We start from the raw sequence: 23,116 nt of genomic DNA, 5'->3' as shown, positions 1-23,116 counted from the left end.
TGCTCTCAGCAGGATTTTAAAGCTTATTTTCCCCTCTGGTTCAAAGTGTGCCTCAGCCCTTGTTTGGAAGGGGAGGACCAGCACTTGTTTTCCTTTGGTGTTTCCTGTCTCTCTTCCTTTTTGGGAGCAAAGCAACAGTGTTTTATCCCTTTGCTTGGAGTAAAGCTTGTACATGATGTGTTTAAGAGCAAAAATTCATTCACTTATCCAGAGTGCCTGCTTGCATGTGTTTCTTCTGAGAACTCTATTTGTGTCCTTGTCTTTAGAAGTCTCTGCAAAAGCTGAAAATCTTAGGGCAGTCTTCATCCTTAATCTGAACCTGAATGTGAAAGGCAGGGGTGTAATAAACATAGGGCTTTGCTTCCTCTTGATCTTTGCAGTGTTGTTGAATGCTCCCCTGGTATTACAAAGGAGCTTTTCTAGAGGGCAGGCATTTATAACAACTTGATAAAGGTCTTCCCTGTGAAGACTTGTGCTGAAACCCCCAATGTAGTTGAGGCTTTTCCTTTGGCACTAATAGGCTCAGGCACTTGCTGAACTTGTGTGTGCATATGAGCTTTTGGCTTTTTTATGTGTTGTTTTATTTTAGCTTTTTCATTCTATTTCAGTCAGGTAGCTAGTGTACAAAACAAAATTTGTTCCTGTGGCCCAACAGCCCTTTCCAGAAGTCTCTTTCCTGTTTTAAAGGCTTTTTGTTTCCTGCTCAAAGACTAAATAATTGATACTTGAGCCTCTCTGGAAAGGTGTTATCACTTAATAATTGATGGACTTGGAGGTAACAAGGCAGCTTCCAGTTGCCTCAGTCTCAGCTACAGAAAGCAGTATGAAGCACAGTATTCAGAGGCAGCTGAATGCTGTGAATTTTAATATTTCAAAAAGAGGGTGATTTGTTCTGCTTGGCGAGAGCTGTCTACTCTTGCTTTGGGGTATAAAATCAGAGATGAAACATGTATACTGACATCTAGAGACTCCTGGAATAGAAAACAAAGGGAGTAGCCTCAAGTAGCTTGTATCTGAAGGAAGACACCTGAGATGTTGGACTTTGGTCTCTATGTAACAGCAGGCTTCTGACTGTCAGAATATGGAGCTGTTTCTCTGGATGCACGTTTCTTTTCCCTCAGCAATTTGCCATTAACTGGTGCTCAGAAGTACTTAATGCTGTGTGGAATATGAATGCAGTAGTATAGCTATGTATAATAACAGGTACAAAATAGCAAAGCTTTCTACCCTGCCCTGAGTATTCAGTTACTTCAGTGTGTCTGCACGGCAAGCCTGTGGAGGAGGAAGGCTCGTCTGAAAAGTTGTGTGACCTGAAACTAATGGGTATGCAATTAGTGAGGTGACTCCTAGATGACAACGAGGTGGCCTTCTTTGAAAAGTGTATAGCACGCTGGAATTGCGAAGGGTATTTGAACAAAATGGTCATAGCAGTTGTCTGTTTCTGCAAAGCAGAAGGGAGTTCAACTGAAAGACCTTATCTGTCTGGGACAAGTGAGAAGGGAAGGTGGTGCTCAGCTCTTTCTCTTCTTTTAGGCTGTGCTGCTTGTATAACCAGTCATGCTGTTAGCCTCTTAAGATGGCAGTTTCCTGTGCTCTCACTTTTTCTTCTACTCTGGAGGTGTATTTTTCCCTTTTATTAAAGGTGCAGATTAGGAAGTGTTTGTATCTAACCTCTGCACCTTCTAATTCTGCTGGTGCATTTGCTGTTAGCTGTTGCAGAGACAACATTGTCAGAACTCCTTCCAGTGCAGGTGTTACTTCACTGCCTTTGCTGCCCTGATCTCTTAGTGCCAGTGTTGCTCTTCGCATGCTCCGAAGAGGTAGAAAGCCTGTTTTGCCTCCTTCCCCTGGGGCAGATGCAAAGTATTCCAGCAAGACAGGGTTTCTCATGACCTGTCTGAACACTGCTTCTTGGAAGGCCTGGAGCTGTTCAAGTGTGGGCTTGGGGCCCTGGAGCAGCTTTGGTATTTGTCTTTTTATTCTTTTTCCTTGTGTTATGGTAGTGTGTGCAGAGTGCTCTGAAAACCTGCCTGCTCTGTCTCCTAAAGCATTAGCTTATTATTTCTGTGTCTTTGAGCTGAGACATATGGCTTGCTGAAGAGCTGGCAGTGGTTAGGATTTTAAGGTGTTTGGTGACTACCATTTTGTCATATCTCTAATGTGTTCCAGTGTTGTGTTAGAGGCTTACCGGCTAGTTGGTTTTGAAAGTTGCATGAGTGCATTTCTTTACCGGAAAGTCAGTTGGTAGGTTGAATAATTACTCGGTGGTTGAGCTGTCTATGTGGCCATAAAGAGCTATTCTCTTGCAGCCTGTGAGCTGGTGATCATCCTGGTCAGCATATAATATAAGGTTCTCCTGGCTGTGTTGTGAATGCAGAGGGCAGCAAAAGAAAGGAAGCTTTGTAAGCATCATCCCCAAACCCAACACCCATTAACACCCAACCCCCCCAATAAGTAGCATCCCCTGGTGCTGAGAGGGTGGCTCATTTGGAATGAGTGTTCCTCTGGTGTTTGAAAGCATGGGTCCTGTTACTTGGGATGGGAGGGGAGGAAAAAAACCCCGAGTTTTTGTGGGTTCAGTTCTACATTGTGTCTGCATGACGTGGAGACAGCATTGTTTAACTAGAAAAAGTGATGAATGTAATTAGTATTGTACAGATACATGCATTCATTACTTGGTGTGCTCATTGCTGGAGAGCAGATGACAATGCTGGATTTTTTTTTTAACTTAGATACCTTGATCTGGTTTAAATTGTTAACATATCTCTTATGCATAGTAAAATAGATTATTTATATATCATACCTATATAGGAACATGCAGTGTAAAGGCTAAGAAATACGGTGTGGATGTGGACAGGCTGCATGTTATACCCAAAGCAAGGAATGTTTTTAAGAAAAAAAACAAACCCACAAAAAAGCTGCCAACAAACCCAAACCAAATTATACTCATAATTTCTTTAGTGTATATTACTATAACTAGCCTCCTGTTTCTCACTCTGGTGAAAAAAGAAAATGAAGGGATGTCCTTTTTGGCTGAACTGTAACTGGAGACTTGAACAAGTGGCATTCCTGAAAATGGAGGAAAGCCCCACTTATATGTAAAAGTTTAGGATGTTTCTGAAGAAAGAGTGGATTTGTCTGCAAAGTAAGTTGGTGGCTTCCTGTCTTTTCTCCTCTATGTTGTGAGTTATTTTTGTGATATAAAGTGGCACAGGAAATGGAGGACCCATTTTGTTCTTGAAACATTTTGGTCTGTGTAAGGGAGGGAGTAGGCAATGTGTATGGAATAGGTTCTATTACTGTTGGATCACTAAATAGAAATAATTGTTCCCCAAACTGGAAGTTCTGGCTCCTCAAAATATTTACTTTGTAAGGGTCCCAGAACCTTCTGTTGGAAAGGGGTGGGGTGGAGGTGGGAAGTCAAATGACATGCTTGCTTTAATTCGAGACCTTGAGTTTTGCCTTGCTACTGTTGATGTTATAGGGAGTGGGTATGTATCTGCCATCGTGAGAGGTAGTAGAAAGCAGCTGAGGAGTTCTGATCAGCTAAGATTTATTCTGGCTACTTGTTCTAACAGGCTTTGTTCCCTGGAGTGAGTAAGCGCCTGGTCAGAATGACTGACATGCTTCTGTGTGCTTTGCAATACTTGAACTTTCTGTGAAGTAAAACACAGCTTGTTGTTTGTGTATACTAAAGTTACAACACAGGCAAGTTCTTACTCAGGTGGAAATGGTAGATAGCTTTGTTAAAGAGGATTTTCATAGACATGAAAGATTTTTTCCAAACTTTCCCAAGATGTTAATGAGCCATCCATTGAATTGTAGTGACAGTGCCTAGTGCTAGTGTTCCCTTATCCTGGTGTAATCTCAGTTTTAACTTGCATGAGCATGGGTTACCCCATGCTTTTGAGAATAAGGTCAGTGAAGGCTCTACATCCTGTACTCCTGCTATTGCCTGCAATTCTTAAATATTAATAAAGAGCCTGACAGCTCAAAGATCCTTTTCTACTGTCTTATTTGCTTATGTTTGGAAAAGCGTTGGCTTTTAGACTCGTTTTATTTGTGCCATTTCCTTTTCTGCTTCCTGTGCTATTTCTTGCTTAAGTCAGAATATGGAGTGTACACTTGATTTGCAGTCAGCCTCTTTGAGCTAAATTTCCCTTGAACTATGTAAGATATTCATGCCTTTTAGTTGGTGCCTTTGTCAAGTGCTGCTGCATGTTGGAGCGGAAAGTCTGTCTGTTCACTTATTACTTCAGTGAAGCTGAGGTCAGTGGAGCAGAAGTAGCACAGACCTAGTAAAATTCAGTGGATAGCTGAGTAGAGTTGTACCTCTCCTCAGTGAGGTACGCTGTGAATGACTAAAATCATTTGCAGTTTGAACCTACATGGTCAATACTTGCATTCTACAGTGTTGTTGGTTTTCATTCTGACCAGTTTGTATAAATGAAAATATGGAGGTTTTGGGTCTACTTTTGTTTTGTGGATTTTTTTTTTTAATATTACTAGGAGCTTTGATAGCTAAGTAAGCATAAAGATTTCAGCATGTGAAAGCAAGGCCAGCGAACTATATCTTTTGGTAGCTTCTGTGTGAGGAATGGTGAAAAGTAAAATTGTTACAACTGCTATTGTCCTCTGTTGCTGCTTTTTAATTAGTGTGGGGGTGGTCCCTAATTCTGCTTGCCTCTTTCAAGTCTTTCTTCAGTGTATTTCAGTTAGTTTAAGTCAAGCGGAGCTGAAAATATCCCATGAATGATAGCTCGAATAGCTCCTTAAATTACAGTTGTGCAGGGTAGAGCTTTTATGTCTAAGTATTGGTGATGTTAGTCAGGTGGGCAGTTCAGGAGAGGATAAGAGGTGATGCTTCTTGGTGCCCATGTAGATGATTTTTCAGAACTTAAGGTGTCGAATCTCTGAATGTTAGCCTTAAGTTCAGGGTACTTTTACATGGTATTTCAGATGCAACTCATCCCCATAAAAGTAGTGGCTTGGCTAAAAACACATGCATAACTTCAGTGTGAGTTGTCTGTAGAGCTTGAGTGGAGCTCTTCTGAATCATTGCTTCCTTGTTTTGGGCTGGGAACACTGGTGTATCTTCCTTACAAGTTTTCCTAAGTTACAATTTGTAGTGAATAAAGCCTGGTCGCTGAAACCTGAAACTCTTCCCATGTATAGAAGATTGGATCTGCTCTGAGGGATTGTTTTGTAGAGTTCATATTGGAGCAACTTGTGCTTGAAATGAAGTCCTCAAAGTATTTGAAGAATGAGTCTTCGGCCCACTACAAAAAAGCCCTAAAAGATGGCGTCTTAAGAAAACTCTCTGGCTTTGTTTTCCATTGAGTTGAGAGATCTGTTATCTGCCATTTTTCTAGTAAAACGGGATTAACCTATTAGAAATATCTTGTCTTGCATCATGAGTCTTTCAGGTTAAAAAAAAATACTCTTTTGTTGAATAATCCTTAGGTTTCCTCTAAGAAGGAGCACATACTCCTGCTCTTCTGGACTGCAGCAGAAGTAAATCACTATACTCATATTCCTTAAGACAAGCTTCTATTTTCTTTGTGAGGCCCCAGTTGGAGTTCCTTGGAGGCAAAATTACAAAATTAAAGATGACACATGCTTGCAGGGAGTTCCTGAATCATCCATAGGGCTACTATCTCTGTTTCCAGAACAGATTAGCCTGCAAAAGCTCTGTCTTTTTCTTGCCTTGGTGTTGCACCAGCTCAGTCCTTCCATGTGAAGGTTTGATGCCCAGCACCAGATATTGTGCTGATATGTGAAGACTCCCTTAGTGGTCAGCTTCTCTCTGGCATACGGAAAGAGCAGTCTGTATGTGCCTCTGAGTTGCTCCATTTTCAGAAGGTTCTAAGAAAATCTCTGAACATGAGTCATGAGTGGGTGAGAACTATCAGCTGACATAATGTGACTTGCTTTGTCTGAAACACAGTAGAGAAAGTTACTGGTCTATGCTGCCCACATACTACTTTAATCTTCCAAGTGTTTTGTAGTATTGCCTAACCATAGTTATGTAGCCTGTAGTTATGTAAATTAAATGAAATACTGATGAAGCAGATTTCTAGACTGGTAACAGATGCCTCCTATGTTAGGAAACATGACTGCTTTTAGTATAAACAGAGGGAAGGTGGCTGTGTGGCCTTGAGTGTATTGCTTGGTATGTTTATTTGTAGGGTTAGGGGGAAAAAGTCACACACCTACATTTTCGATTTATCATGTCAGAGTGTCACTGCCACACCAGCAGTGATTGTACTGCTCCATATGGTGTTTGATCTCTCAAGAAGAACCAAAGGACTCTTGAGGATCAGCAAGGAGAGTAAGTCAGATCTGCTGTTAATATAGGCAGGTGTTTCAGAAGGCAGCATCTGTCTGGGGAGCTGTGTGCTGTTACAGGACAGCTGCTTGCAACAGGGAACCAGTACTGGAAGTACGAGGCCCCCTGTCATGTCAGAGCATTAAAAAAAGCAGAGTATCTAAAAAAGGCTTTTTGCTTTTTCATTCTGTGAAAATACTGGGATTGGTGTTGACTGGGGTGTCTTGCCAGTTGCAAGGGCAAGTGAGGAGAAATGTTTTATGAGCTGGTGGTCAAAATGTTGAAGGTGGGGAATGGTGCTTATCAGCAAGAGTACTTCTGATGTTCTCATTCCTGTGAATAGCTTCACTGAAGTTGGGACTTGAGCAGTTGGATGTAAGTCCCAATGCCAGGGACGGCAACTCAGCCTGAAGTCTTTTTGTTATGTTTGTATGTTAAGTGCTGAAATGCTATGCTTGCCTTTCTGTCTCAGATATTTTAAGCCTCTTTGTCTAGTAGAACCCCATTTTTTTATGGTCTTTAATGTGCTAGCTAAATGCCACCTGCTGCTGCTGCTTTTGGAGTGGTGGCAGCAGTAAAAGCAATGTGTCATAGTAGTATGTGCATTTTACAGTTGCTGCTCCTGTCTTCTGCCAGGATCCTGATTTTTTTATTTTTCATGGGGAGGGAGGCAGGACAGTGGTAGAGGCCTCAGTGTGCCTGCATCCAGAGAATGTTTGCATTGGCAGCCAGTATATTCCTGTAATACAGGTTTACACTGATATAAATGGAGTCTTGGACTCTGCTCAGATTAATGGGGTTCTGCTGTTGTCTCCTTATGTTCCCTCTTTTCCCTCTTCCCCAGACCCATCAGACTTGCTGACTTGGACAAGTGTATGACTATTGATTGTTGAAGTATGAATTGCCATTTGGAGCTAGAGACTTGAAATGAAGAAGCTGGGAAATCCAAGTGTTTGTTCCTTCTCTTGTATTTTTTCCGCTGCAGGCTTAGAAAAGTGCGTGAGTGGCATGTAAACAAATTTTCTTAGTCTCCTAATACTAAGATTCCTAAATGTTGTCTCTGAAGGTGGATGGGTTGAAAAGTTCAGTATCTAAAGCTGAACCAGGGCATGAGGAAACAAAACTGCCTATGTCTTAGGAACGTATATTGCAAAACTCAGCTTACGTATATGACTAGATCACATCTAGGAAAGTCCTTTCCAGCCACTGCCTGTACTGCCATAAAGTACAATTTTTCTTGTTTTAACAAAGGTTAAGTGTGTTTTTTTCTATAAATGAACGGTGAGCATTAGAACCTAGTTCTAAGATGAGGTTTTAGAAGGCAAAAAACCCCCTTGTGTTCAGTGTTTGGTTAAAACTGTATGGAAATCACCATCTGAACTGTGGATATATCAAGCTCAGGTGTCAATGGTGAACATTCACACTAACAAATTTTGCAGGTATTTTTTCTGTAGGAATGTGTACTATATCCTTTAATTATTCTCTAGACTCTGCCATTTGTCTGAAACCAGCTAAGTAGTTGATTCTGTGTTCAGTTCCTTTACTGGGGCTATTGAGGAAATAATGTGTGTGTTCTGGTTTAACTCAGTTTTACTGTCTTGTATGGAATGAGGAGTAATTCCTTCTTTTAATGATTTTTCTGTTGCTGCTGTGTCGGTCCAGATGCACTGATCTAGTCGGCTGTGGGTAATGTATACTGAGCAACCTTGCATAGGTCGCATATGCATGGAGGCTACTGAGGTGATGTCTGGCTTTGTTACACAAATCAATCCACTTCATGTTAAGTGGATCAGAATGACTTGTGTAATAACTACTAACTTTCAGTAGGATTTGAAATATCCTCTTATGCAGACGCAGGGCATCTGAGCTTCAAGAAAGCAGAAATTCTGTCTGCTAGTCTTGCAATGTTACTTCTGTGTGCTAGGTCACATAATTTTCCATTTGTTTTTTCCATAACTACTTAAAGCTATGAAGCATTATACCAAAATGTACCCTCCTTAGATTTTCTACATGGTCTCTACGTTTCTGAAAACTATTTCCATTTGATTGGGCAGTAAAGAAACTTCTTGGCTGGGTCGAAGAGGGATGTGTCTGTACCAAGGGAGGCCCTCTCAGTTGCTTCCAGATGGAAGCTGAGCCTGGCATTGGGAGACCTCTGGAAGGAAAATCAAAGTCTGTTTGGGGTCTCTGTCCATAGTGTCTTGGGCTGGAGATGTCTGTTGTGTGTCCTTGATCTGTTTGTGTGTGATCTGTTTGTGTGTGCAAAGTTTGAAATATTTGTGTTGAGAGTTCAAAAAGTAAGTTCCTCCAATAAGACACTGATGGTAGCACTCAATAGCTGTCCCAGAAAATAATGTATTTCACTTAAAAGCTAATGCAAGCTGTTTATTATATTGAACAGGAGTCTCAAAGCTGACAGGTATTCAGTTCTGTTCCCTCTTTCAGTGGGATTGTTTTTTACACCCAGGTGCAGATTGCTTTGTTAAAAAAAAAAAAAAACACAGCCGAAAAGTAAACCAACCCCTCCACCCCCCCACCAAACCTATTTTCCCTTCTCACAGCTGTGGATGTGGTGGTGATCTTCAGTCCTCTGTTCCATGGTGCTTGGTTTCAGACTTTGCCGGGTAGGCTTGGTTTTTGCATGCTGTCTGTGAATGTCCAGGTCAGTATAGTCCTTCAAGTCTTTTAGTTACGAGGTGTTTGAAAATTCTCTGTGCTTGCTTCCCTGTTGCAAGCCTTTCACTGATATCTTATGGGAGGAAAACATTTACTTCAAGCAAATGGAGGGTTGAAATGTGGAACTGCTTCTTGTCTGTCACAGGCAGCACTCCTGTGGTCAGTTCTCTAGAATGTGAGGGCTGTGTGAGCACTTTGTCTTCCCTGCTTCAGCTCTTGATTTAACAGCTTGTCCTCTGTTTTTTCCTATATGTGGTATTTCTGCAGAGGTGGTTTAGTTATGATGCTCTGAAAAGCTGTAGCTCTCTGAAATATTTGAGCAACAGTTGCAGTTGAACCTTATCTCTAGTGTATGTAAGGAAGCAAAAAAACTGAACTCTGCAGAGCAGGTCGCCTCTCTAACGGTGGGGCATTTGTTCTTGAGAATAAAACATCTTATGGGATACTGATTTGGTAAAGAAACCTTAAAGTGTGGAAAAGACAGAATGCAGCTCCTTGTTGTATTTAGCAACCTGTAGACACTGAGGTTTTCCAGGTAACCACTTCTAATGTCTTGCTAGCTGGGTTACTGGATGTGCAATCAGCAGGGTGTGTGTTTAGACTTCTGCATAAATCCACACAGCCATCTGTGCAAGTAAAATGGTTTTGAAGGAGAGAGAAAGCAGGTAAATGTCAACTTGCTGATGCAGATCTTACTAGGCTAACTATATAGCTAGTTTCATTTTTGGGTGTCCTTCCCTGTTACCACATAAGGGTGCTTAAAGAAGAAAGGTTTATTAAGCAACAAATACTTAGAGGGAGTTTAGGGTCAGCAGAAGTTTCTGAGCTGACTTTTTGGCATGTGGTGCAGGTTACTACAGTCATCTCTCAACACAGCAAAAGACATCTGGAAAAAAAATCCTTTTCTTAATATTTCACTGCCTAATTATTCTCATCCTTTCTCTTCTGTGCAGACGCTGTGCTATAGAAGATGCACTATTACCGATATTCTACTGCAGAAGTCAGCTGTTGGTACAAATACCTGCTCTTCAGCTACAATATTGTCTTCTGGGTGAGTACAAAATGCAGAGACTGAAATAGCTGAGGCATACCTCAGTTTTTTAACTTCCCGCATATTTCTTCAAGAGAAGAGGCTGAAATATTTACCTGAAAGCAGGAAGCTGATAATTGCTGGGTCCTGAGTGTTTTAGAATTGAAGAAGCATATCCCATGTGAGAAATTATTACTGAAAGTGGTATGGATAATGATTCCTCACAATCTTTCCCCTCCTTTCCATTTCCTCCTATCTTGCCATCTGAGTGAAGCAGATAAAACTAGCTTTCTTGTTGTGTTTTTTAATGGAGAAAGGAAAGATCTGCTTAAAGGATTTGTCAAAAGAAAATAGTCTCTACTGTTGCTGAAATGGCCTCTGTCAAAGGCCTTGAAATGCTGGTTGTGTTTTGGGCAAAGGTTAAAGCTACATTAAGTGCACTTAAGTGGTATGTTAAGTTGCCCCCCTGTTAAGAGAAGCCTCTTATAATATCTCCTTTCAGGTTGTCTTTGATCTCTCTGTTGTGGTGACTTAGCTGTAAATACACTCTGCAGAAGAGATTAAAGGAACTGCTCCAGAGATGTGGCAACAGCTGGCATTGCAACATAGTCAAGATCTTAAATGTCATACTCTGTGGGCAGCAAAATTGATACTGTCTTGAAATACTTTGCTAGGGATTAGCCTGCTTATAATGTTTGTTTAGTGTTGTGAATGCAAAAAGGGTGCAAAAACAGGTGTGTGGTTTTTAGATGTGTATGGTGGCCAAGATCACTGAAGCACAAAACTACTTTGGAAGAAGGTGATTCAAAAGGCTAGTGCATAGCAATGCAGTAGAAAGAGTTGAGGTGTCTGTGAGGGGGAGGTGAAGGTAAGGATGCAGTTCAGATAAACTTGGTAATTCTTTTTGGCACTTGCAGGTCAAATGTCAGGAGTTCACACCCGAAGTCATGGAAACTGCAGTCATGGAAAGGCATGGGTAGTCATGGAGAACTGCAGTGACAGTGACTTGCCTCGTGTGAGCAGCTTGGGTTAATATTCTGATTCAGGGTTGAAATGTTTCTTACCATGGATAGCTGCTTCTAAAGACATTTATTTTTGAAACTGAAAGGATCAGATAGTAAGAATGAAAGTATGGTATGTGGTTGAAATAACTTTTTAAAGTTAAGAGTAAAAATGGATTCTCCTGACCTGAGATCCGTAGACATGCTAGAGAAAACTGTATTCTATTTGTTTACCATGATTCCTTAAACCATGTCAACTTTTTACTACATAAAATTTAAGATGTACAGAATCATTATCCAAATCTGTATTTAACGTCAGTAAAAAAGGGGTCTAGTGTCTGAACATAAACTGCAGGCTACAGAATCTTGTTTGTACTTGTCAATAATGAGTTGGTGTTTTGCTTGATTAACCCACAAACTTCTGGTAAACTAGGCTGGTGTTTCTGCATATCTGGGCTGCTTTTGCAGTATTTAAGGTAGAAAATAAGCTTTTTTTTTTGAATGGACGGAACTCTGAATTAATTTATAATCATAGAAAAGTCTAGGTTTGATAGAAATTCTGGAGGTCATCTGACCCAATTTTCTGTTGAAAGCAAGACCTGTAGGGACAGAAATCAAAGAGGAAAGCTGGGAGTCTTGTGAGCTTCTTGCTCATCAATTTTCTGCTGTCTTCAGCCTAATAAAAATGTTAGAAGGCCTGGTAATACCAGGACTGCAATGTCTGGGTATTGCTGTTGAAAACCACAGAACACTTTGCTACTGTCACCACCTCTTGTTTACTAGTGCAATGTTTTAATGTGATACTGTAACATTAAGCCACAGGGGAATTTATCCTTGTGTGAATAACAGGACAGAAAACGTGTGTGGCTTGTGTGGAAACTTTTTTCCAGTAAGGGTTACTTGGCCACAATGCTGTAGTGCAAATGTTCTTTAGCGATGAGTTTTTTTCCCCTAGTGATTGAGGATTCCCATCACGGCTTCATGTGTCAAAAAGGACGTGCTCAAAGGCTGCCAGCTCTGTAGTTATTTTTGTTCTGTGTAGTACAACTCCTATGTACCTGTAGTGGAGTGTGGTGCAAAGAGAAGTAATATTTGTCGAGCTGTTCTGGTTTTCAGAGAAATCACTTTAACTGGGTGGATGCTCTTGAGCAGATAGCGTGGCGGAGATGTGGGAAACTGACAGTCTCTTATGCTTGTTAATATATTAGGATTGTTTTAGACCTTTGGTTTCTTTCTAGTGGGTGTCTCATGAAGTGGAGTCTATTACTGGCTTTGGGTAAACAACCATTGAAAATCTAAAACTTTTTTAGTCTTGACTGGGAAGACTATCAAGAATTTGCCTCTGCTTTTTCACAGGAATTAATCTTTTCCTATTTTCTTATTCCCTGCAGAGTCATTACGTTTCACTTTTTTCAATTTTTTTTACTGTATTCTCTTGAAGTTAATGATGAAGATTCAAGGATTTTTCTTAAAGATCATTTTTTTAAGAGATGCAGAAAAATTGAATTTGAACTACAGCTTGTGTGTTTCAGCTGATCTGTTGTCTGGAGGAATTAGTTTTCTGAACAGGTATTAGTCTTGGTAGCTTGTTCAATGAACAGTCTGAGGCTTCAGCTGAGAAGTTTTTATCAGGCTGATGTAGTAAATTACGTGTAACTACAGATCTTTTGATAAGAGTGCAGCACCGAGAGTGCAGTGCCTTTAGTTGTTGAACAAGGTATGTAAATGTTGAGTGGGAGTGTAGACACCCCTATAGGCAATGCATGAATCATTTAGCTGACACAATGATTCAGGAGCCTATGATATCCGGCTGGGATGACTAGTCTAACAATCTCTTTAATTGGACAAATCCATTGTGTGTTGAACAAAGTAAATTTACTTTGTGCCTTAAAAGAACTGAAGGACTACAAAATCAGAAGGGAAATGTAACCATGAATTGAAAAAGCAGCATTTAAGGAAGGAATGTTCATCTTGATTTGCTTTTCTTGGCTTGCAGGACAGGTGCTTGTGGGAGCCTGTTTTGTGAGGGTGGCCACTATATAATGGTTATGAGGGACTGATACTGTAAAGGCCAGTTAAAAGAACTCTTTGAGACTCAATTTTGGAATTTTAGAAAGCAGGCATTATTACAGCGCTGGATGCACAGGCAGTAATTCCTCCTGGTGTGCATACCTACTAGAGTTCATTTTAGATAGGCATGGTGTGTTAGCTTTCAGGTGTACATATCTCATACATAATGATTGATCTGAGTATCTTCTTCCATTGGTCTGTATCTTCTTTGGTTATATTTAAAGCTACAGTGTGATATTTTTTTTTATTATTCACTCTGCATGCTCAAGAAGAGTGGGGGATGGTAGTCCTTTTGCCCCTCAATTGAGTGGGTGGTCGCAATCTCCCTCTGCTGGAATTACCTTCCCCCAGTTTCTGTGGTTTGGTGCCTTCTGGGCCAAGCTGTTCCCTTTTATCACTGCTGAATGATTTGTGGTGTTCCCTTATCTTCACACCCTTCTTTGTAGCAGGATGTTTCCACTGTTAGTCCTTGAAGTTCTACTGATTTGTATTCTTTTGGGAGGTTCTTGTCAATGGTGCATTCATTGCTAATACCCTCCTATCTGGCCCAAGCATTAGTAAAATTCTCAGGTGTTACTCCTGTGATTCTTAATTACTAATAACTCCTGTGCTATTCCATTTCATCCAAAAAGAATATATATACGTACACATGTTTGAGGCAACAATTCTGATGTGTTGGCCAGATGTAAGTTTAGCACATCCTGTCCATCACAGAAAACACAGTGCAACATTCTAGCTTTTAGCTTTTGTTAAAGGTATCAGTATGTATTTAGACAGGTGTGCAGACAGCCTTTTGCCCATTTCAGCTGTTGCTGGGTGTATGACGGTACCTCACCTGTGTCTCAACTCATGACACCGTTTATTCACAAGGCGGGTAATTTGCACATAGAGTTGCATTTGTTCTGTCATGGTTACTAAAGATGCATGTTGACTTCTCTGATATAGCCCTAAAGATAATATCAGTGACTGTATAAACTTTAAAATTAAATCATATGGTGGCTTAGCGAGTAGTTTACTGAGTATTAAACTTTTCAGTGGGTGGTTACTTTTCAGTTCCCATCATGTTTCACATACAGTTCATATAGATTGGGGTGGAACAAAATATTGAACTCAGAGGACAAATGACTTATGACTTTTAATAATGGCAAGCTCATAGTTTAATCAGCCTTCAGAAATCTGTAAATCTTCATTCTTTAAGAAATTTTTTTGAGATGGGCATCTTGGTAGTAGAAGGTTCTGTTCTGCTGGCTTTGAGTTGTGTATGACTGGTTTGCGAAATCACTTCTCTATTCTTTGCGTTTGGCTTTCCCTTGTAGGAAAGACAATGGATGTCATAGGAAGGCTCTGTCTTCCCATGCATGATTTTAATGTGGGATTAATTTATTTTTGTCTTGCTTTTTAAGCACGCTAATAAGTTTTAACTTTTCCAAGTACACTTGTTTTTAATGAGTAGTGATGAGGCAGTATTGCAGCCATTAAGATAGACCTGCAGGGAGTGCTCATAAGTTTAAGTGAAATTACCCTGTTACAGCAAGGATGGACCTCCTCTTGAGTTTCAAAGTGTGGTTTGTTTTTTTTTTTTTTTTCCAAATAGGTTCTTTGTCAGAATGAAATTAAAAGACTACAGTAACACAAGAGCTTGGTTCTGGCACCTTTCTGTTCTGAGTCATTTTGCAATTCACGGAGTCCTCCTGTGAAAGTGGAGGGAGGAGGCAGGGAGCGGACAACTGACTCCAGGGGGAGTGCAGGGGTGCCCTGTTTTGGGGTGCAGCACTGCTCTATGCCTTCCAGCCTGCAGTTGGGAAGGCCCAGGGAATAAAAGGAGGTGCCTCAGTCACTTGTTTCTAGTGCTTGCTGCGTTGTCTCCAGTTGAAGGAATCTTTTTTGGTAGTTCAAGAATTGTACCTCAGCCAGGACATGGCTATTTCAGTGAAGTGAAGGATTGCATGTGTGCTCTGTCAAAGCCTTTTAGGTTGCGTGTGAGCTCACTGTCTCTCAGATGAATTGAGAGGAGAGGGTAAAATAGCTTTTAACTGCTGTCATCTTGATTTATCTTCTAATGCTCTGTAGGTTTGTGTTGCTCTTAAGGGTTTTTAGAGGAAAAAAAAATTCTCACTTACGCTATAGGAGATGTGGCATTTTTGCCCTGAATGTGAAGAAGGGCAAAAATTCTCTTAAACCCTAGAAAAGAGTTCTGAGATGATTTTTGAAAAGTAAGAGAAGACCCAGGTAGCATAAGATTGTCTTGGCTGTTGCAGTGTATGTTTTTCAGGAACATCTAAAACAGCAAGGCTGTACCAGGAAGAGGAAAGAATCCACCACCAGGTGGTTTCCTGCCCCTGAGAGGAAAAGTCTGGGAAAGAGACAAGGGTAGGAAGGAAGGGCTGTAGGCTGCTGATTGCTGCAGCATGGGTGGAGCTGCAGTGTAAAATAAGATTCTCCAAGGGGTGGAAAAAAGGTTCTCTGACAGTAACATTTTGTCCTTAGAAAAACTGAGCGCAATAGGAATGCATTCCCATTGCTTCTAATCAGACCTTGAGGCAGGCTGACCCAAAATCAGTTTGTGTCCAAGGGTTGTATTGCAAGAATTATGTTTAGCTTCAACTTAGATTTGAGAAACAAATTAGATTTTTCTCAGTTAGTAGGGTGATTCTAATAGCACAGTCAAAGGAATTCGAAGTGTGGTTGGGAACGAATAATGCTTAAGCGAAGTGGACTTGTGCAGGTGAGTTGGTGTCAGTATTGCATCTCTCCCGAGCAGAGCTTATAGCTTGATGCTGTATGTTAATGTGGATTTTTTCAATTCTGAAGCAGGAAATGACCAAATGCTGGTTACTAGTTTCCTGTTCGAAGGGGTACAGTTGAGCTGCTTTGTGTATGTTTCCATCTAACCTTTCATGCACTATATGGCTTAAATGACTGAGGCACAGAAGTGAGTTGCATAGTCCAGTTTGTTCTTGCTTACATGTCAACCAGATTCTGGTGAAAGGTGAATTTCAAAATGTCTCTTTTGAAGTAGCTGGCTTGCTTACTCTCACTCTGGAAACACTCAGCATTGCTGCTTCTCAGCTGCCTGCTCTCCCATTCATGTGGCCAGTTAGTTCAGTGAGCTGTTGAAGGTTAAAACTTCTTTCAGTTTAGGCTGGATCAATTCCCTGGTCTGCCTTATAGCAGTCACTTCAATGCCTCTATGAAAGAGTGGTAGAGATAAGGTATTTTCCTGATGCTAATTCTGTGTAGAACTCTGTATTGGATATGCTCAATCATGCCACCTTCTGAGGTGGTTTTATCACCGTGGTGTGTTTTACAGTAGTTTTCAATGAGATACTTAAAAATATCTTGCACATGGTATTTAAAGCAAAGAAATCTCATTTCTTATTTTGTGGAAATAACTTTGCAAAAAGTGTAGTGTTGTGAAACTGAACGCTTCAAAAATATGTGCAGTGTTTGTTCAGAGGTGAGAATGAAACATCCTAGTAAAAAAAAAAAAAATCTACTTTCAGACAGGCTGCCCAGAGGTGGTGGAGTCACCACCCCTGGAGGTATTTAAAAAACATGTAGCTGTGGCCCTTTAAGGCGTGGTTTAGGAGGCCTGGTGGTGTTAGGTTGGTGGTTGGACTTGATGATCCTAGAGTCTTATAGGAGTCTATAATTAAGAATCAATTACCATCTTAATTGAGTTGTAATAATAATGAAAGGCAGCCAGTCTGAAGAGGACACCCTGTTTGTATATTCAATAGCACAGTATTAGTGTAACACTAACATTAGTTTGTATACAGGGCGGAAGATGGGTCTTCCCATTTCTTTTTCCCCTCATATCTTTAGAAGAAGCTCCCAAAGATCCAGCTGTCTCTACTGTGTAATTTACCCTGATTACTGCAAATTATACCAGCGGTCTTCACCTGTCTTCCAGCATTCCTGGAGCATTTGGAATGAGAGTGTGAAGGATGCATCAATGGTATGCACTGTGTAACTTAATGACATATAAGTTTGTTTATTGATTTTTTTCCCCCCTATTTTTTAATCTGAAAATCACTGGGTTAATATTTAAGGGTAATCTGGGTAAATAAAAATACTATTAAAAACCACATGGATATAAACAGAATGAAGTTGTGCCTTAATCCAAATAATGACTTCAAATGCTTATTCAGAGGCTGAGATGAGTAGTTGTGCTGTTGCTTATTAAGCAACATCTGGAAATCTAACTTAGCACCACTTTGCCCAGTTGTAACCCTTTCTGTGTGTTAGTAGTGGATTTGGTTGGTTAATCTGTGTGCTTAAGGCCTAAAATATGGCATATATTTAATGTCTGGACAGAAGTGTCCAATATCATGTGAGTAATTTTTACAGAATTATGTGAATGACACTTTTGCAGGCCTTTTTGGCTTTCCTTCCCCCATTCCCCCCAGCAGAGTAAACCCAAAACAGCTTAATTTGCCCTGAGTGCAGTTTAGGGTCAGCAGGCAGTGAACCCAGTGGTACTTAAAATCTACGCATACGTTTTCTTGTGTGACTGTAAGAGGGTCCTGTTCTTGCTTCTTGCCTGTGCTGTGGGGAATTGCCTGTAATGCCTGTTTACTTCATGGGAGGTGCTGCATTTTCTGGAGGAAAGGGGCCACCTTTTCAAGGCATTTTTTCAGTGGTTGTGATTTACTTACCAATGTGTGTAAGGCTTGGCGGGGGCAGGGAAGCAACTTCAGTTCTTTATATAGAATCAGTCACTTAGGTTGGAAGAGACCTTTTAAGATCATAGAGTCCAACCGTAAACCTAGCACTGCCAAGCCCACCATTAAAACGTGTTCATAAACACCATGTCTAGCTGTCTTTCAAATACCGCCAGGAATGGTGACCCAACCGCTTCCCTGGGTAGGCTGTTCCAATGCTTGACAAACCTTTTGGTAGAGAAATACTTCCTAATCTCCAATCTAAACCTCCCTTGGCACAATTTGAGGCCGTTTCCTCTCATTCTATCCCATCTTACTTGGGAGAAGAGACCAACCCCCCCTCACTACAGCTTCCTTTCAGGCAGTTGCAGAGAGGGATCAGGTCTCCCCTCAGCCTCCTCCAGGCTAAACAATCCCAGTTCCCTCAGCTGCTCCTCATAAGACTTGTGCTCCAGACCCTGCCCCAGCTTTGCCCTTCTTTGGACATGTTCCAGCACCTCATTTTCTTTTAAGGTTACATGGATGTAGCAGGGTAGAATGCCATTTTAAGTACTGAGGGGGAGCTGCCCTCATTTAGGTCCTTTTAGTTTGATTATTGAAATTGGATATTAAAGACAGACTTCCCTAGAATAGAGCAAGTGAATGAAAGACTAGAACAAGGATCTCCTGCTTCATTTGCATGAATATAATTCAGAAGTATTTATTCTAGGAACGTATGAATTGGTGTAGGGTTTGTATGTTGTCAATTAGATTCACTAATTGAAAGTAAGTGGATGGACCATTACTTCAGCTTAATTCAAAAGGGCTTAAACGAGGTAAGGATTCAGAAGACAAACTATCTAATTAGAGAAGAGGCTAATATAATGAGCCTTGACATGGAGAAGATGTGAAGAGTCAATGTGGCTACTGTCTGGGGGTGGTACTACAAAATGACTAAATAAGGAATAACCTCAAAATGCAATAAACGTTCTGAAATCTTCATTAGTGTGCAGGCAAAAGGTTTAGAGCAAATCATGGGGACAAGGATAAGTCCCACTTGCACACTACTGTGTGGAATTGTTAATTTAGTACTGGGTGCTTCTTGAGTAATGGTGAAGAATCAAATAATGAACAAATCAAAACTGGAAATCTATTTTATAAAGTACTTTAAGAAAGTAAGAATGCTATGGAATAAATGCCCTCTAAATCCTTTTTGCAAGAAATTGACTTATGGGGAGGGATGTCCCATTACTATTGTCTGAGATTACAGACAATATTTGTTTTACTTGAGTAACAGGGTTACTGGCTAAGTGTTTGAGAATGTGTTTGTTAGTATATCTAATTCATTTTTTTCTTTTTGTTTTAGCTAGCTGGGGTGGCCTTCCTTGCGGCTGGTCTGTGGGCATGGAGTGAAAAGGTAAGGGTAGAAATGACTGCCCCCTGCTGATCCTGCCCCAGTAAAACTGCTTCCTCAGGAAGTAGCAAAAGTCAATGTAGCATGAGAGCTCAGGACTGTATTTAAATGGTCTAAACTGAGTTTAGCTGGAGTTTCATTCTTGTCCCTGATCAGGTGTTAAGCTGTGGCCCTGGATGTTTAGGCCTTTTCTGCAAACTCGTAAGAGCAGGATTCTAGGGAGAATCTAATCTTTATCAATGTTCTTTATGAACTGGTTCTCTTGAAAGCATGTTTTCTAAAATATGCTTATCTACCCACCTCTTTTTATTAAAAACAATAAGCATTTGGGAGGAATGTAAAGATATGTCTTTATATTAAAAACCCACATACAAACCAAAACATGTTTCTTTGGGAGCATCTTTCTGTATTATTCCAATCTTAAGGCCATCTGTTGTCTTTCACATTACTCCCTATGGAGTTGCTTAAGTGATTGTGTCTACATGTAGAGGAACAAAATTGGGGAACATGAGCTAGCTGCATGACACGCTTATTTTGGCAAAGGTTTCTTTCAGCTGAACAAATTCCTCGGGGGAAGTCTGTGCAAGCATGTACCTACAGAGTTCTCCTGTACCTATACCAGAAGAGCTGGTATAGGTATAGAAATGAATAGTTCACCCCCTTGTTATGATTGTAAAAGCATGGCTTTAATATGACTGCAAGCCGTAGGAAAAAGTGACAATTACTAGCAGGCTCACTGATCTGCATCTTAATTAACAGTGGAGGGCGTTCAGTTGTGCTGCTGAGTAGGAACACTTTAATTACCATCACAGTGTAACATTTCCTTAGAGTGTTTATATGCAGCAGCTACCCACATTCAGAGGTTCTGGGATTCCTCTACTTCTTGGAAGTGAAAGTTTTATTATCTTAATACTGAGGTATTTATTCTCCTTCTCCCTGCACCCTGTGTGTGTACACATGTCCTCGGAACTAGATTAGTGGTATCATTCCTGTATAGTAAGCAGCCTGTCTCCACACACAAATGCATTTACCTCCTATTCTGTTGTTAAAAAGGATTTTCTTTCCAACGTCTTAGGGAGGGTGGTAAACGTGCGTTGCATTTGTATTCTCTCATGTTCAGACATTATCTTCTGTTCTGTAAAGAAGCACATAGGATCTTCGTGGTTAGAAATTGCTTCCTCACAACTGCCTCTATTTGCCAAATGGACTTTATGGTACACTGAAGTTACTAAAAGGCAAAGACAGACTCTTTCTGCCTTTATTTCTTAAATTTTGCATGAACTATCTCTGCTGTCTGTCCTATCTTGCAAATATGTGCTTTAAAGCTTTTCCTGTGGTTTTGAACTTCTGAATGGCTCATGAAATCTGCACATATTTTCCATGTCTGTTGTTCTGTGCTACGTGGACAGTCTTTCATACTAGCACCATTCATCAGCCATAGTGCTTATATGCATCTGTTTATCTGTAAACATCTTGGTGAACAATAGATGGGAAGTAGGAGAAAAACATTCCAGAAGATGTGCTGCAGTGCTAAACCCAAATATAAACTACAGGTGGTCAGAGTTTCGAACATCCTGTCCATTAATGCAACATGAAGTACACTGGGTCCTTTTTAACTTCTCTGGTTTTTCTTGTCTTTTGCTTTTTCCACTAGGACTACACACTTCAGATAGATTCCTCAGCAGTCTGCTTTTTTTTTTTCTGGATATAAATAGTGTGCATCTGTTACAGCAGATAATATATAGAAATGAGAATGCTGGTTTGTGAAAAATGTAGAAAATACTATATGTAAAAATGTTACCTACCCTGATTTGCATTACCTGTTTGAGTAAAATCCAGTCTCTTTAGCTGACATATCGTGGAGCAGTTCATCTTGAATGCTATTACGTGGCACATGTGTGACAGCCAGGGACTGGGCTCAGCCAGCATGTGTTTATGAAAGGGAGGTCCTGCCTCACTAACCTGGTCTCCTTCTATGATAAGGTGACCCGTGTAGTGGATGAGGGGAAGGCTGTGGACATTGCCTACTTGGACTTTAGTAAGGCCTTTGACGCTGTCTCCCACAGCATTCTCCTGGAGAAGCTGGCTGCTCACGGCTTGGACGAGTGCACTCTGCGCTGGGTTAAAAACTGGCTGGACGGCTGAGCCCAGAGGGTGGTGGTGAATGGAGTCACAGCCAGTTGGCGGCTGGTCACGAGTGGTGTTCCCCAGGGCTCAGTGTTGGGGCCGGTCCTGTTCAGTAGCTTCACTGATGATCAGGATGAGGGGATTGAGTGCACCCTCAGTAAATTTGCAGATGGCACCAAGCTGTGTGGAAGTGTCGATCTGCAGGAGGGCAGGAAGGCCCTACAGAGGGACCTGGACAGGCTGGGTCGTTTGGCTAGAGCCAATGGTATGAGATTCAACAGGGCCAAGTGCCGGGTCCTGCACTTGGGTCACAACAACCCCATGCAAGGGAGGAGTGGCTGGAGAGCTGCCTGGAGGAAAAGGCCCTGGGGGTGTTGGCTGACAGCCGGCTGAGCATGAGCCAGCAGTGTGCCGAGGTGGCCAAGAAGGCCAATGGCACCCTGGCTTGTATCAAGAATAGTGTGGTGAGCAGGAACAGGGAGGTGATGGTGCCCCTGTACTTGGCACTGGTGAGGCCCCACCTCGAGTACTGTGTTCAGTTTTGGGCCTCTCAGTACGAGGACATTGAGGTGCTAGAGCGTGTCCAAAGGGCAACAAAGTTGGTGAAGGGTCTAGAGAATGAGTCTTATGAGGAGTGGCTGAGGGAGCTGGGGTGGTTTAGTCTGGAGAAGAGGAGGCTGAGGGGAGACCTTATCGCTCTTTACAACTACCTGAAAGGAGGTTGTAGCAAGGTGGGGTGTTGGTCTCTTCTCCCTAGTAACAAGTGATAGGACGAGAGGAAATGGCCTGAAGCTGCGCCGGGGAGGTTTAGGTTGGACATTAGAAAAAACGTCTTCGCCAAAAGGTTGTCAAGCATTGGAACAGGCTGCCCAGGGAGGTGGTTGAGTCCCCAACCCTGGAGGTATTTAAAAAAAGGGTAGACATGGTGCTTGAGGATATGGTTTAGTGGTAGACTGGGCAGTGATAGGTTAGCGGTTGGGCTCAAGGATCTTAAGGGTCTTTTCCAACCTTTAACGATTCTGTGATTCTAATTGGCCTGTCCTTATGATTTTGTGACTGGGTTTTACTATTCTGAACAGTCATGTAAAAGTTAAATTGCATAAAATTTAAAAACATTAAATTGTTTAATATAATTTTTTTATATTAAAGTATTAAACAAATTGAATTGAAACTTAAACATCTACACAATTAAAAACTGGACAGATGTTAGTATCTGGCACCCAAGAGATATTGCAGGAATCACTAAGAGAAAATGAGTTATAATAAATTGTTAATAGAAGCAAGGTGAATAACACTGATCCCTCTCATCAGGAAAACTATTTTTATTGGTAAAATCATTTTAAGAAGGAAGATCTGGGAAACCAGAGACTAGTGAGCCTAACTTCATTCTAGTAAGTTCATGGCTAATAACACATGAAGAGGGAGCACTCAGTCTACTTCAAAGCAAGACTTTTATTTAGAGGCACTTCAAGAGCATGAGAAATTGACTGGAGCCATGTGAAAGCTTGTTTAAAAAAAGACAAATGCAAAATCCTGTGCCTGAGGTAGAGTAACCTCATGCATCAGTATGGGCTGCAGGTTAACTGCATAGAAAGCAGCTTTGTGGGGAGGGGGGAAAACAAGGAAAACCCTTGATGGTAAGTTGAATATCAGGTGTGCCCTTGTGTCAAGGCCAACAGCGTGCTGGGCTATGTTAGCACCAGTGTTGCCAGTGGCTGAGAAGAGCTTCATATGACAGTATTCATCACCCTTGAGTCTGCATCTGGAGTACCATGTCCATCTTCGGGCTTCCCTGTGTCAGGCAGATCTTTTCCAACCTTAACCTAT

At 41.2% G+C, this 23,116-nt stretch overlaps 1 protein-coding gene across 3 annotated transcripts in view; it reads left to right on the top strand.

Annotated features, from left to right (window-relative positions):
* The window catches only part of TSPAN14 (tetraspanin 14), a 48,371-nt gene that overhangs the window by 3,820 nt on the left and 21,435 nt on the right, over positions 1 to 23,116 (top strand). For 2 of the 3 annotated variants that reach the window (XR_012663159.1, XM_075109708.1), the window contains exons 2-3: positions 9,958 to 10,055; positions 19,115 to 19,165. Coding sequence is in view for 2 of the 3 variants with exons in the window: in XM_075109708.1 (XP_074965809.1) it covers positions 9,975 to 10,055; positions 19,115 to 19,165 (132 nt within the window). In the remaining variant the exon portion in view is untranslated. The remainder of the gene's footprint in view (positions 1 to 9,957; positions 10,056 to 19,114; positions 19,166 to 23,116) is intronic. The other variant, XM_075109709.1, reaches the window with a different exon arrangement.

The sequence above is a fragment of the Phalacrocorax aristotelis genome, chromosome 14 (assembly GCF_949628215.1).
Source record: "Phalacrocorax aristotelis chromosome 14, bGulAri2.1, whole genome shotgun sequence".
NCBI lineage: Eukaryota > Metazoa > Chordata > Aves > Suliformes > Phalacrocoracidae > Phalacrocorax > Phalacrocorax aristotelis.
Note: the sequence above shows the minus strand (reverse complement) of the source record. Positions and strands in the feature narration are given on the sequence as shown.